Below are 12,899 nucleotides of genomic sequence, written 5' to 3'. Positions count from 1 at the left end.
ATGATGAACCTAGGGACATTATGGTCAGTGAAATAAGCCAGACACAAAAGGACTGTCTGATTTCACTTTATGAGGTTCCTAAAGGAGTCAGACCCATAGAGACAGAAAGTAGACGGTGGGCGCCAGGGGCTGGGGGAGGAAGATGAAGAGTTAGTGGTTAGTAGGGATAGAGTTTCAGTTTTGCAAGATGAAAAAGAGTTCTGCAGATGGTGGGGGTGGGTGCACAACAATGCGAATGTGCTTAATGCCACTGAACTGTATACTGAAAATGGTAAATTTTACCGCAATAAAAAATTGTAACTGACATATATTACAAAACTCCTCCCCTCAAAAAGTGCAGTGCATGTAAGTGTACAATGTAAGAAATGATGATAAAGTCATGTGACCATTGCACAGATCCAGGAACAGAACACGGCAGCCACCAGAACATGGCAGTCCCATGTTCCTCCCACTTTACGACAGTCTTCCATCCCCCAGAAGTGACCTCTACCCTGGCACCTGCAATAACCAGGTCATTGCTGTCATTAAGGTTTCCCACACTGCGTGCATCACTAACCAACGTAGTTGAGTGTTTCCCCGTGTTGAACTTATGTAAATGGAATCCTAGCGTATGTCCACTTTTGTGTCTGGTTTCTTCCACTCAACAGTGGGTGTTGTGTGTCTCAGGGATTCATTCCTTTTTGTTTCTGTGCAATATTTTATCCTAAGAATATACTACAAATGGGGTATATTTGGGCCTATCATGAATAAGGCTGCTATGAAACATTCTCGCATATGTATTTTGATGCACAAAGGCATATCCAGGAATGGGATTGCTGGTTATAAGGTTGGTATATGTTTAGCTTTAATCGGTTCTTTCAAGCAGTTTTCCAAAGTGGATTGCACTGGTTTCTACTCCCACCAATGGGGTCTGAGAATCTTAGTGCTTCTTTCCCACCAACTCGGTTTTTCCAGCCTTTTCAGTCTTAGTCATTATGGTGGGTTTGCCATTATATTTCATTAGATTTTAACATACATTCCTGGAGTTATTAATGAAGCCGGGCACCTTGTTGCTTTGTAGAAGTTCTTTACATATTATGTGTGTTTATCCGTTTTTGTTTATGTATGATGCAAACATCTTCTCCCAATCCATGATCTATCTTTCTACTCTTTTTTCTTTGTGTTTATATTTTCTGAATTTAATCCCCAAAGGTCTTCAGGGAGATGAGAGGTGTTAAAATAAATTTCTCCCTAAGACCTGAGAGAAATTAGGCATGGCTGGCAAGAAATCGGGCTGCAGGAAGATGTAAACTAGGGGCAGAACCCTTCCTCCTTGGATCCTTTCTTGCCTGTGGAGCCCTGCCTGCAGAACATGGAGTCTTCTGGCCCCGGGAGGGTAAGGAGGGACCCGGGAGCAACCTTCGATACCATCAGCCTCCCCGTCTGTAAGTTTTGCTGTGCGAGGAACAACCAAATCGCGAGCCGCTGTCCCTGGTGCTGAAACGATTCCCAGTTCTCTGCCGGTCTCTTCTGAGACTCATAGTTTTTCCTAGTTGGTGAAAATGTGTGATGTTTACCCGGTTCAGGATAAATAGAGCCTTGGATTTCAATTCATGGATAGGGTTGGATTGTTTTCCCCTCCCCCCAATTCATATGTTGCTGTCCTAAATTCCAGGACCTCAGAATGTGACCTTATTCGGAAATAGAGTCATTGCAGATGTAATTAGTTAAGATGAGGTCATAGGAATTAGGATGAGCCCTAATACAATAGAACTGGTGCCCTCATAAGAGGGAGGAAATCTGGACACAGAGACATGCACACAGGGAGAAGGCCATGTGAACACAAAGGCAGAAATTCGGGTGATGTATCATCAAGCCAAGGAACAGTAAGGACTGCCACCAGCACCAAAAGCTGGGAGAGGGGCCTGGATTGGATTCTCCCCCAAGTCTCAGAAGGAACCAAATCAACCGACACCTTGATCTCAGACTTCCAACCTCCAGAACTGGACCCTCTGAGGGAAACCTCAGCCCATCCAATGCCCACACTGGGTGAGCTTCTCACCCTGATTCCAGCCCTGGAAACTCCCACCCCACACACCAGCCCCCTTGATGACATGGAAGCTTGGGCTGGGTGTCAAGCAGCCTCTACCCCAACTGGTTGAACCCTGAGGGATTAACTGATGGGTGGGGCAGGTAGAGAGGGCAATCCCACCTGCAAGACCTGGCAGACAGAATGCTTAGCACTTGACAATCCGATGGTTCCCTTTACACCCACCTCAATTTTCAAAACTAGGACTAGGGCTGATTTTGTGGGGGTCAGTGTACACAGATCTCTCAAGACCCAAGGGCAGAGTGATACCAATGGGGGAATCCTTGGGGAGCAATATATTTCCTCCATGTATGAAAGTTTCCTAATAACTAGATCTGCCTCATCACAGCTCTCTTCTTAAGGAGAGGACTCCCCATCCCTGAAGGTAAGCAAGCAGTAGCTCCACAAGGAGAAAACTTCTTTTGCAAGGAATCCTTAGGGTCCCTCTTCATGCCAAGATCCTCTGCTCTCTTCTCTGAGATCTGGTATTTTGGGATTTCACATTGCAATTGTAATAATAACAATAATCAATGTCCACTGAGCACCAGACATCTTATGGGGGCATGTCACTCATATCAACCCTTTGAATCCTCATACTAGCCAAAGATAATGGTACTACTGTTTCTATTATTATCTCCATTTTACAGATGGGGAAACTGAGATACCAGCCACTGAGTCATCTGCCCAATGTCACAGAGTGACAGGGGCCAGAGGCTTCTGAGTTTCAGAAAATCCCAGCACACTGGGGACTACTTAAGTGGCGGAAGCTTGTTACACTGATCAAATGGCCTAAAAATGTTTTAAAATGAAAAGAAAAAGATGTTTTCTTTTTCTTACTATTTAGAACCCTTATTCTCATGCATAAGTCTGGGACTTCTGTCACTTCCTAGGCAGCTTGGTAGGTCTGGAGACGGACCCTGGTTGGCCATGTCCCTGGCTGCACCCTAACCCCAGCCACACCCATGCTCAGCCTCTCCCTGACCATCTTTGAACACCACATTTCCTTGGCCCACACACCCAAACCCTCATCTTTGGCTCATTTCTCCTCAACCTTGGGTCCCAACTGAGTCGCCCTCTCCTCTGGGAAGCCTCCCCACCCCCAACCCATGTTGGGTGAGGGACTTCATGGGCTTCCTCTGTGCCTGTGTGTCCCCCATCACATCTCTGCTCACCCTGCTGTAACTGCCTAGTACTGTGTTATTCACCCCCAAAGGACTGTGGGCACCCTGAGGGTGGGGACAGGGTATGTCCCAGTCACTGACATGTCCCCAGTGTCCAGAGTTGGGCCCAGCACACAGTGTGTGCCTCATAAGAAATTGGCCACTGATAGATAACAGCTTCCACTCCATGCCAGCCCCTTCATTTTCCACCGGGGCCAGGGCAGTTTCTGCACTGGGCTCCCAGCTTCTATCCTGGACCCCAGCAGAGGGTGACTGAGCACCTGAGTCAGGTTCTTTCCCTTCCCTGCCCACAGTCCTCCAGGGCTCCCATCTCCTTCAGGGTAAAAACCCAAGTCCTCCCTGAAGCCCACGTGAACCTGCACAACCTCCCCCCGTCCGCCCTCCACCCTCACCTCCTCCCTCGCTCCCTCACTTACTCCGCTCCAGCTACACGGGCCTCCTCATGCTTATTGGCTGACTAAATTAATTTGGATTCCAAACTGATCTGCTAATATCAAGACCACTTCCTTGAGGGCAGCGACATTTGATCCATTTTTATTTCTCACTTTCTGTCCACCAGTCAATATTTTCTGAGCACCTACTATGTGCCAGCTCTGCTGGGGAAACAGAAGCAGGAAAGACAACCTTGTTCATCTTCTCTTTGGTCCCCAACATGTCCTTCTCTCCCCAGCCAGGACCCCAACCATAACTGATTGTGTGAACTCCCATTCCAAATCCCTTTGATCCCAAACCCCATGCACTCTGGTACCCCTCATTCCTGGTCAACTTCAGCTCTGTGAGCTAGTGGCTAATCTCGGCTCAATACCTTTCTGCTGTGTGATCTTGGGCCAGCTACTTAAGCTCTCTGAGCCCCTACTTTCTCACCCATAAAATAGGAGTCATAATACTATCTATTAAGGATCTTGGAGACTCTCCCTTCTGCTGTGGGATCACTCCCCACGGCCCACCTGCCCCTGGCCACCCTCTCCACCTCCTCCTCCCTCCTCTCAGCCTGAGACTGTCACCCGCTTCACTGAGGACAATGGGGCTGATGGTCCCCCTCTCCACACTTATAAACTTATAGTTCTTGGGCTCAGGGGTCATTCTCCTGGATCCCTCCACTGGGCGCACCATTTCCTAGCTGACCTTTTTCCTCCCTGGCTGCCATTCCCCAGCCTCCTCTGCTGCCTTCTCCTCTGCTCCAGGCTTCCCTGTCGGGGCTTCTCAGGTCTCTTCTGGACCCTCCTCCCCTGATATCCTGCCCACAGCATCTTGACTCCTGAGGGTGGGGACAGAGCATGTCCCAGTCACTGACATGTCCCCAGTTCCCAGCATTGGGCCCAGCACACAGTGTGCGCTCAGTAAGAATTTGGCCACTGCTAACAGCCTCCATCCTGTTCCAGCCCCAGGGTTTTAGTCACCATTGCTGCACCAGTGATTCACCCATCATTGCATCCACCCATCCACCTGTCCATCCACCTATCCATCCATCCTCTATCCATTCATTCACCTGTCCATCCATCCATCCATCCATCCATCCATCCATCCATCCATCCACTCTCCACTTATCCATTCACCCTAGAGCAGGGTCCCTCCCCTTGGCACTGCTGACAGAGGCTGGATCACTCTGTGGGGCCGTCCTGAGCACTGTGGAGTGTCGAGCAGCATCCCTGGCCCCACCCACTCATTGCGAGGAGCACCCTCAGTTGTAACAATCACAGATGTCTCCAGACATCACTCAGTGAGCCCTGGGAGAGTGATCACCCCGGGTGACACCCACTTCACAAGAACCTCCCCTCTTCCTCATCTCCCACCCTTCCCCACCAGGAGCTGATAATTTAACATCTTAAATATGTCTCCAGCAATCCCTTCCTTTCCAAGCCCACAGCCCAGGCCCAGCTCAGGCCTCACCCTCTCCAACCTGGACCATGGCTTGGCCACCTCTCTGACCTTTGGCCTCTCATTCTGCCCCATCCTTCCTCCCCACAGCCACCAAAGGAGTATCCCCGCACTCAGCTGTGAACCATGTCCCTCCCTAGCTCCAAACCCTATCATAGCCCCCCAGTGCCCGCAGGTCAAAGCCAAGATTGTCAGCTTTTACAGCTCTTCCCAACCTAATCACTGCTGTCTTCCTTCTGACCACTTCTTTCAACATTTCCCTCCACTGCCCTTAAATTCAATACTCTTAAATTTCCCAGACACCTGTGTAGCCCCCTTCATGCCTCCAGGTGCCTGACTCTGAAATTCTAACCCCTCCTAAATATCCAGCCATGTTCTAGGACTCTCGGTGCCTTAATTTTCCCATCTAGTAAATGGAAGACCCAGAGTCCACATTCTCTAGATTCTGAAGAATGATCTCCCTGAGGGACCCTGTCCTTTCCCTGTCACCTCCTCAGAGAGGCCATCTTTGGCCACCCAAAGTAAGCTGTCACCCCCTAACACATATCTGGTTTTATTTTCTTCATAGCAATTAATTCTTATCTAAATCTTATTTATGTGTTTATTAGTTTATTGTCAGTCCCTCCTCCCCGCTGGATTTCTTGGTGTCCCCAGAGCCTAGCTCAGTACCTGGCACTCACAGAGACTGGATAAACGCTTGTTGTCTATCTGATTGTCTAACTATGTATTGACGGCAACAATATGCAAGACATTACTCAGAATAATTACATTAATCACATTATATAAGTGAATTCTAACTTTTACAACTACTCTGTAAGACAGATACCAATATTCTTTCTCTTTTACAAATGAAGATGCTAAGAAAAGATGAGTTGGCTTGTCCAAGATCACACAGAAATAAAAAGCAGAGCCAGGAATGGAAATCAAGTCTGTCAGCCTGCAAAGCTTATGGCCATTCCCATCCCCAGGTGAGGAGGAAGGCGGTAAATGTTGGGGAGGCTTTCATCTTCCATCCTTCAATCCACCCGTCCATCTGTCCATCCAGCCACCCACTCTCCTGCCCATTAATCCATCCACCATGCACCTCTTTCCACCCATCTATCCATCCTCTATCCACCCATCCACTCACCATTCCCCCACCCATCACCCACCCATCACCCACCCAGCTTTCCATCCATCCTTCCATCCTCCATCCATCCATCCATCCATCCATCCATCCATCCATCCATCATTCCTCCATCTTTCCCCGACCCAGCCATCTGTAAGTTCACCCACCCATCCACCCTCTCAGCATTCTACCCATCTGCCCGCTCTTTACCCCCCAGTCCGCTCACACACGCACGGTCACTGTCACCCACTCGTGCCCACCTTCCCCTGCCCGCTTACCCATCCGTTAGCCAGTCCGCCTTCCACGGAGCGCATTTCCCCCGTTCCCCGCTCCTCTCATTCCCTCACGTCCTCACTCATGCACACGCTCCACTTCAAACCGGCAACCAGAGGCAGTCCCTGTCCTCAGAGAGCTTACACCTCAGTGACGATCACTCCAGGCCAGCAAGACTATTGCTTGGTCAGTGTCTCCCAAATCTAGCAGCCCTTCCCTCTGGCTTTGGTCACCGTCAAGGACAGACAGCCTCCCTGGATGGCTTTCACCATGAGTCTACATCTCACAATCATGTGTCTTTCTCTGCCTCCTCTATTATTCTTCCAAAGTGGGTCAGGCTCAGGCTGGGAGGTGTGACGCCTAGTTGTATTGCTGTGTGACTTGGGGCTGGGTGTTGGCCCTCTCTGAGCCCCAATTCCTCACCTAATCCATGTGGCAGAGGGGAACCTGATTCTCTAAGAACCACTGCCACCTAAACACATGTCTGCTCCTTTACATTGCTTTCTTCCCACACTGTGGACCTCACCCCAAGGGGAAGCTTCCATCCTATCCACGCAGGTGTATAGGAAGTGGGCATATTCTGAATAAGGCTGAGAGGCTGGAAAGAGGCTGGTGGTGGCAATGGCAGGTAAAAGATATAAGGCTCCCTTTCCATGCAGGTCTAACCGAGATACCCCTCTGCTCTAAATTCTTCCATGGCTCCCAAGGGAAAGAGTCCCAGCTCAGTTTAACATCAGAGGCCCTTCAGGGTCCAGCTTATGCTGACTCTCTGGCCTCATTTCCCATGTCTCACCTAATTCCTCCTCAACTCCAGCTGTGCCTCTTCATACCTCTAGGAGTTTACAAACCCAGTTCCTTCTGCCCATATCCATAAGAACAGAGACATCCATCTAGTTGACTCACTGCTGAGTTTCACACCCGTCATAGGGCCCAGGACACAGTAAGTACTTCTGTTAATAAATAAATAAAATGCTTTCTCCACCTGACAAACTCCTATTCATCCTTCAAAGCCCCAGTTCTAATATCCCTCTTCTATGCAGCAGGACTCCCTGTTTCCCTATCTAGTTCCCTCAACCCTGCACCCCTCCCTCAGACCCAACACTGACCACTATGGCTGTAGGTGCCAACGTCTGCCCATGTCTATCCATCAGAGGACCCTTGGACATCTCTTGCCCTGGATAAAGCAAGTCCCCAAAAGGCTTGCAAGAAGTGGGGGCTGAATGAATAAATAAATGAGTGTGGTCCTACTGAGTGTTCCTTATGACCAGGTTTTCATCTGCCAACATCAGGGTGAAAGAGAAACACAAGCCTATTTCAGAGATAACTCCAGGGTCCAACTCCAAAGCCAGAGCTTCTCAGAAGAGACCTGCTAAATAAGCCCCACATATCAGAAGGGGACTCTGGGCTCCCAAGGCCCTTTGTTCATTTCCCACAAGGGCAAAAGCTCCATTCTCCCCCCACCTGAAGGTACCAGAGTTAGCGCTCCTCTGGGCCTTTGCACATGCTGTTCCCTCCACCAGGAATGCCTTTCTCCATCAACAGGTCCTTCTCACACTTCAGGTCTCGGCTTAGTCACATAATACGCCCAACTGCCGCTGACCAAGCATAAACTCTGTGCCAAAAACTTTAACTGCCATGCCCATCCTCACCTTCCCCAGCTGCCTCTAAGGTGGGAGGCTCCTCTGGCCTCTCGATTCCACAGATGACAACACTGGGGCTTGGACAGACAAAGATGCCTGCCCAATCCACATAGCTGGTAAGATGCAGAGAAACCAGACTTGTCTTAATGCTAAGCTCTGACTGCTCTCCCACACTGACTGCCTCCTCCAGGAAGCATTCTTGCCCTGCATGCATGCAAGGGCAGAGCCTCCTCCAGGTTGTCCTTGCCAGCGTGTGTTTCCGCCATTGCAGCCTTGACATCAACACCTTATTCCTCCTGGTTTCTCACTGTGTTCCCCCACCAGACTGGTTCCGAACTTAGGAGGGGGGTGGTATCTATCTGCTTTGTCCAACATTATATCCTGGATCTAGGCCAGGGCCTGGCACACAGCAAGTGCTCAATAAATGTTGGTCATATGGGTAGATGGATTCATGCATTGCTTATGTTCATAGAGATTCCTGTGTGCGTGAAATTCCAGCTCTGCTCAAATATGGGCACACAGTAGGTGCTCAATGTCCTCTGCCTGAAGGAGGGCAGAAAAGATATCATAGTCACTTGTAAGGCCCCAGGGGCCTCATAAAAGCCTGTTAAATCAGTGAAGAATGGGAAGCTGGGGAAACCGAGGCACAGAGCAGTGTGCCTGCCTCAAAGCCACACAGCCAGTCCTGGTGACGTCTGCTCAGCCCCCTGCTCTCAGCCGCTGTCCCCTCCAATGCCACAGGGAGAGGACTCCTCCCTCAGTCCCCCACCCCAGGCAGTGCCTGCCAGCCGCCTAGCCCGTTGTCTCCCTGGGGCTGGCACGTCACACTCGGAATCTCACGCCTCTGAGCTCAGCGTGCTCCAGCCTCCCCTCCTGCCACCAAGCGGAGCAGCTGGTGCTCCCATGGAAACCAAGGCCCCCCCATATCCCCTCACCGCACCACCCCCTTGCAACCTCCACTTTAAGATAAATATTGTCATTAACATGCAAATGCATATGCGATTACCATAAATGGGGGGCCACATGATAGCGGCCAGCGAACCCTATCGCCAGGATGGGCATTAATATTCAGCCTTGATCAGGGAAAAGGGGCACCTCAGGGCCCCTACAGGCACCCAACCCCCCCCACAGGCCTCCCAGAGCGAGGGTCCTGGGGGGGGCTTGTCCTGCAGCAGGGGGCTGGAGGGGGCTGATGACTGGACACTGGACAGTGGGAGCCCCAACCCAGCCTTCAGTTCCTGGCCTGAGCTCCTGGCTGAGCTGGGAGTGGGGGGTGGGGGGGGAGGGGAGAGGTCCCCTTCTTCTGGATGAGGCACAGATCTGGGGATGGGGTAGGAAGCATCCTTGTGACCTCCTGCTCCCCCTTCTCCATCTCTCTTCCTGATTCCCACCCTTTCTCTGCCTCTCCCTGTGTGTGGGGGGAAGGATTCCCTCTGTCTCTCCCTCTCTTTCTCTCCCCCTCTCTCTGTTTCTGTCTCAACCTCTCTTAAAATAAAAAAAATTTAAAAAAAAGCCAGCACCCATGGGCCTTCCTTCTTTCTGAGGACCCCTCACTTCTTGCTCTCACCCCCGATCCCTGTCCAATCCCCAGAGCCCAGCGATCCCTGAACCCCCTGCCTTTCTCTTGGTCCCAGCAAGACCCCACCTGCATAGGCCCTTAGGAGTTGGAGAGCCCTGCCTACCATTGGCTGTGGCTGTCAGATGTCACAACCACTTCCCCTATACCATCTTTTGGGAGCCCCTTTTCATCTTGGAAGAATCTGTCACCCCTTCATCACACACATATACTTCTGCTTCCCCTGGCTTGGGAGGGAGACAGGTGGGTGACAGTGGGGAGGGAAGTTCTGGTTGGTCCTTGGGACCCAGTAGTTGGCCCTGTGAGTCTCAATTTCCCTTTTATATGAAATTCAGTGATGCTCAGGAGCCCCCCTCGGTGGTGATCCCTTTGGTGAGAGATCAAACAGGCCCCTGAATGTGAAAATTAAGAATGAGATGGTCATGAGGACAATGACAATGCTGGGGGGGTGGGGTACAATGGATGTTTTTATTTCACTTCATTCTGGCCCTTTCAGCTGTCTTGGTGCCCAGCCTCATGGGATTCTCCCAGCATCCAAGGGCCTAGAAGGCTCTCGGGGAGGAGGTTTCTCTCCACCCCTGGGGCCCAGAACCCCCACCCTTGCCACTCTTCTCCAGCACCAACAGCAGGCACCCTGTTTAGTTGGCTCCCCAGAAATTGCACCAGATAAGTGTTGTCCAGGAGGTACCTAGACTGCCCTCTCCCCCACCCCCTACATCCCAGTCATCACTTCACTTCCCTTTGCTTGAGGCCCAGAGAGGGGAAGCCACTGGTCAGAGGTCACACAGGTCTCCATCCCAGCTGCTGGCACTCGAGACACCCCCATCTCCAGCTTGCCTCCCATAGGTGACGTCCCTCCAGGCCCAGGACAGGCAGGACCAGGAGGGGGATCTATTCTTGACCTGAGGGTATTGGGTGAGGGCAGACATGAGGGAAAGCCCCTGACCCTCTTGTTACCCTCGGCCCCTGCTTTGCTGATAGTGGGGAGACTGAGGCTCTGGCTCAGAACATCAGCTGCAGCCCCCCATCTCTTTTCATTTGGGGGAGGATTTCCAGGAGAGATTTAAAAATGAGAAAGGGGGCACCTCTGCAACCCATTTGTTTCCCTGTCCCAGAGCTCACTAGCAGCCTTCCAATCCAACATTTGGGGGGCCATGTGGATGCCCCTAATTCTAGAAATGGGCTGTTCAGGCATACTAGGGGGTGAGGGAGTGTGGACAGAATCTTCCATACAGCTGTGGATCCCTGAGCTAGATTCATGGGCAAGAGTGAGCCCTCTGCCCTCCTAGGCCACATGGAGGAGTTAGATTTTCCAGGCCCTTTTGTGTGTGTGTGTGTGTGTGTGTGTGTGATGGATAGAATTTGAAAAAACGTTAAGAGTGGGAGGGGTTTTTTCCTTCCTAGGGTACCAGCTGAGGTCTAGCTGAAGTGACAGGCCTGGGCTCCATGCTACCAGACTCTCATTCATTCATTCATTCATTCATTCAACAAGCATGCATTAATGATTACCATGCCTGAAACACTGAGGGAAGGATGGGGATAGATAGGTCTGAAATAGGTCACGGGCCCCAGTCCACCCTTAAGGCCCCTCCAGGGTCTTGCCATGGTGTCTAGCACAAAGCCTTTGCCATCTCCACCCCCAGTCCCCAAAAGCCAGCAGAAAAGCTGTCAAAGCAACACCAGTTCAGACTGTGCTTAGCTCAGAGCCCAGGGCTGGGGCCACAGTCCCTGGGCACCTGCTCCCAGCATGCCATCATAGAGAGAATCAGGTGGGAGGCAGGGAGGCAGGCCTCCCCACCCAACCTGCCTCTCCACTGGGTTTGCAGGCCGCCCACGCCTCCCCTGTCCACCCCAGGATCTGGGTTCTGCCAGATGGACAGCCCAGGCTCATCGTTGGCCTCAGACCTCAACACATTGCTAACAGGATCGGCCAGTTTTAACTTGAGCCAAAGGTGGAGGCAGGGAGGGGGGAGGGCAGAGAAATGAAGGGGGGATGCTGATCCAAACAGAGGGTGGGCAGGGGGGAGGGTGAACAGCAGCATTTGAGCCACCCCAGATTGGTGCTCCCCCCACAACCTGGCTGAGCTCCCTGTGCCCCCCAACCCCCCTCCTGCTTTCTTTGTAGTTACCGATTAGCCCGGGGTCCTGGGCATCCGTGTGTCCCCGGAGGCCAGCTGAACCTGCCCCACCGGCCTGGCTTTGTGAAAATGACCAAAGCAATGGAGTCCAGAGGTGCAAAGTTCCCCGACGGGGCCTGGGGAGGCCGAATGAATGGGGGGAGCAGGGAGGGGTGGTGGTGTTCTGGAAGCTCCCCCAGCAAAGGGGCAGGAAAGAGTGGCTGAGGGAGGGAGGGAGGAAGGGGTGGGGGTCTGGGGAAATGGGAGGGAAGAGAGAGAGAGAGAGAGAGAGAGATGCTGAGGGGGGTGGAGAATGGGAGGTAAAGGGAGATGGGAGAGTAGAGAAAGGGAGAGAGGGGGAGAGAGAGAGGAAGAGAGGGAGAGAGGGAGAGAGGGAGAGAGAGGGAGAGAGAGGGAGAGAGAGGGAGAGAGGGAGAGAGAGGGAGAGAGAGGGAGAGAGAGGATGCCGGAAGGTGGAGAAGGAGGGAGAGGGGGCGGAGGAGGGGAGGGGGCCAGATCTGTCAGCTGCACCCCCAGAGGGAGGAGGAGAGGGTGGGTGGAAGGGGGGAGAATGATGCCGTGGCAGAGGCAAGTAGAGGGAGGTGGTTAGGAGAGGAAGGTTGGGGGAGAGAAGATGCCGGAAGGTGGGGTGGAGGGGAGAGGGGAGGGGAGGGAGGGGGCCGGGGCGCCCACCTTTGTGCATGCCCGTGTAAGGGTCTTTGAGCACCGTGAGCTCATAGATGCGGCCGAACTGCTCGAATAGCGGCTTGAGGTCCTTCTCGTCCAGGTTGCGCGGGATCTGGCCCACGAAGAGCTTGATGGCGTCCAGGTCCTTCATGCCGTCGGGCTGCCCCCCGGGGGGCTCGGGCCCGCTGCTGCCCACCGGCGAGGGCCGCGGCTGCAGGAGCTGCTGCTGCTGCCGGCGCGCCTCGCTCTCCGTGAGGCGGGCCATGACGGGCGAAGGCGGGCGGCGGGCGCGGGACCGAGACGGCGGCGGGCGGCGGGTGGACTCGCAGCTAGAACGACGGACGCCGCCTCCCGCCTCCCTCCCGCCGGGT

The 12,899-nt window shown here is 52.6% G+C and overlaps 1 protein-coding gene across 3 annotated transcripts in view; it reads right to left on the bottom strand.

Moving 5' to 3' along the window:
• The window catches only part of CELF5 (CUGBP Elav-like family member 5), a 41,933-nt gene extending 29,034 nt beyond the window's left edge, over positions 1-12,899 (bottom strand). The window contains exon 1 of one of the 3 annotated variants that reach the window (XR_013998749.1): positions 12,535-12,880. Coding sequence is in view for 1 of the 3 variants with exons in the window: in XM_081136241.1 (XP_080992367.1) it covers positions 12,535-12,793 (259 nt within the window). In the remaining 2 variants the exon portion in view is untranslated. Of the gene's footprint in view, positions 1-12,534 lie in introns of all 3 variants that reach the window. The other 2 variants (XR_013998750.1, XM_081136241.1) reach the window with 2 other exon arrangements.

The sequence above is a fragment of the Miniopterus schreibersii genome, assembly GCF_964146895.1.
Source record: "Miniopterus schreibersii genome assembly, chromosome: 4".
Classification (NCBI taxonomy): domain Eukaryota; kingdom Metazoa; phylum Chordata; class Mammalia; order Chiroptera; family Miniopteridae; genus Miniopterus; species Miniopterus schreibersii.
The sequence above is the reverse complement of the archived record's forward strand: the minus strand, read 5'-3'. Positions and strand labels throughout refer to the sequence as shown.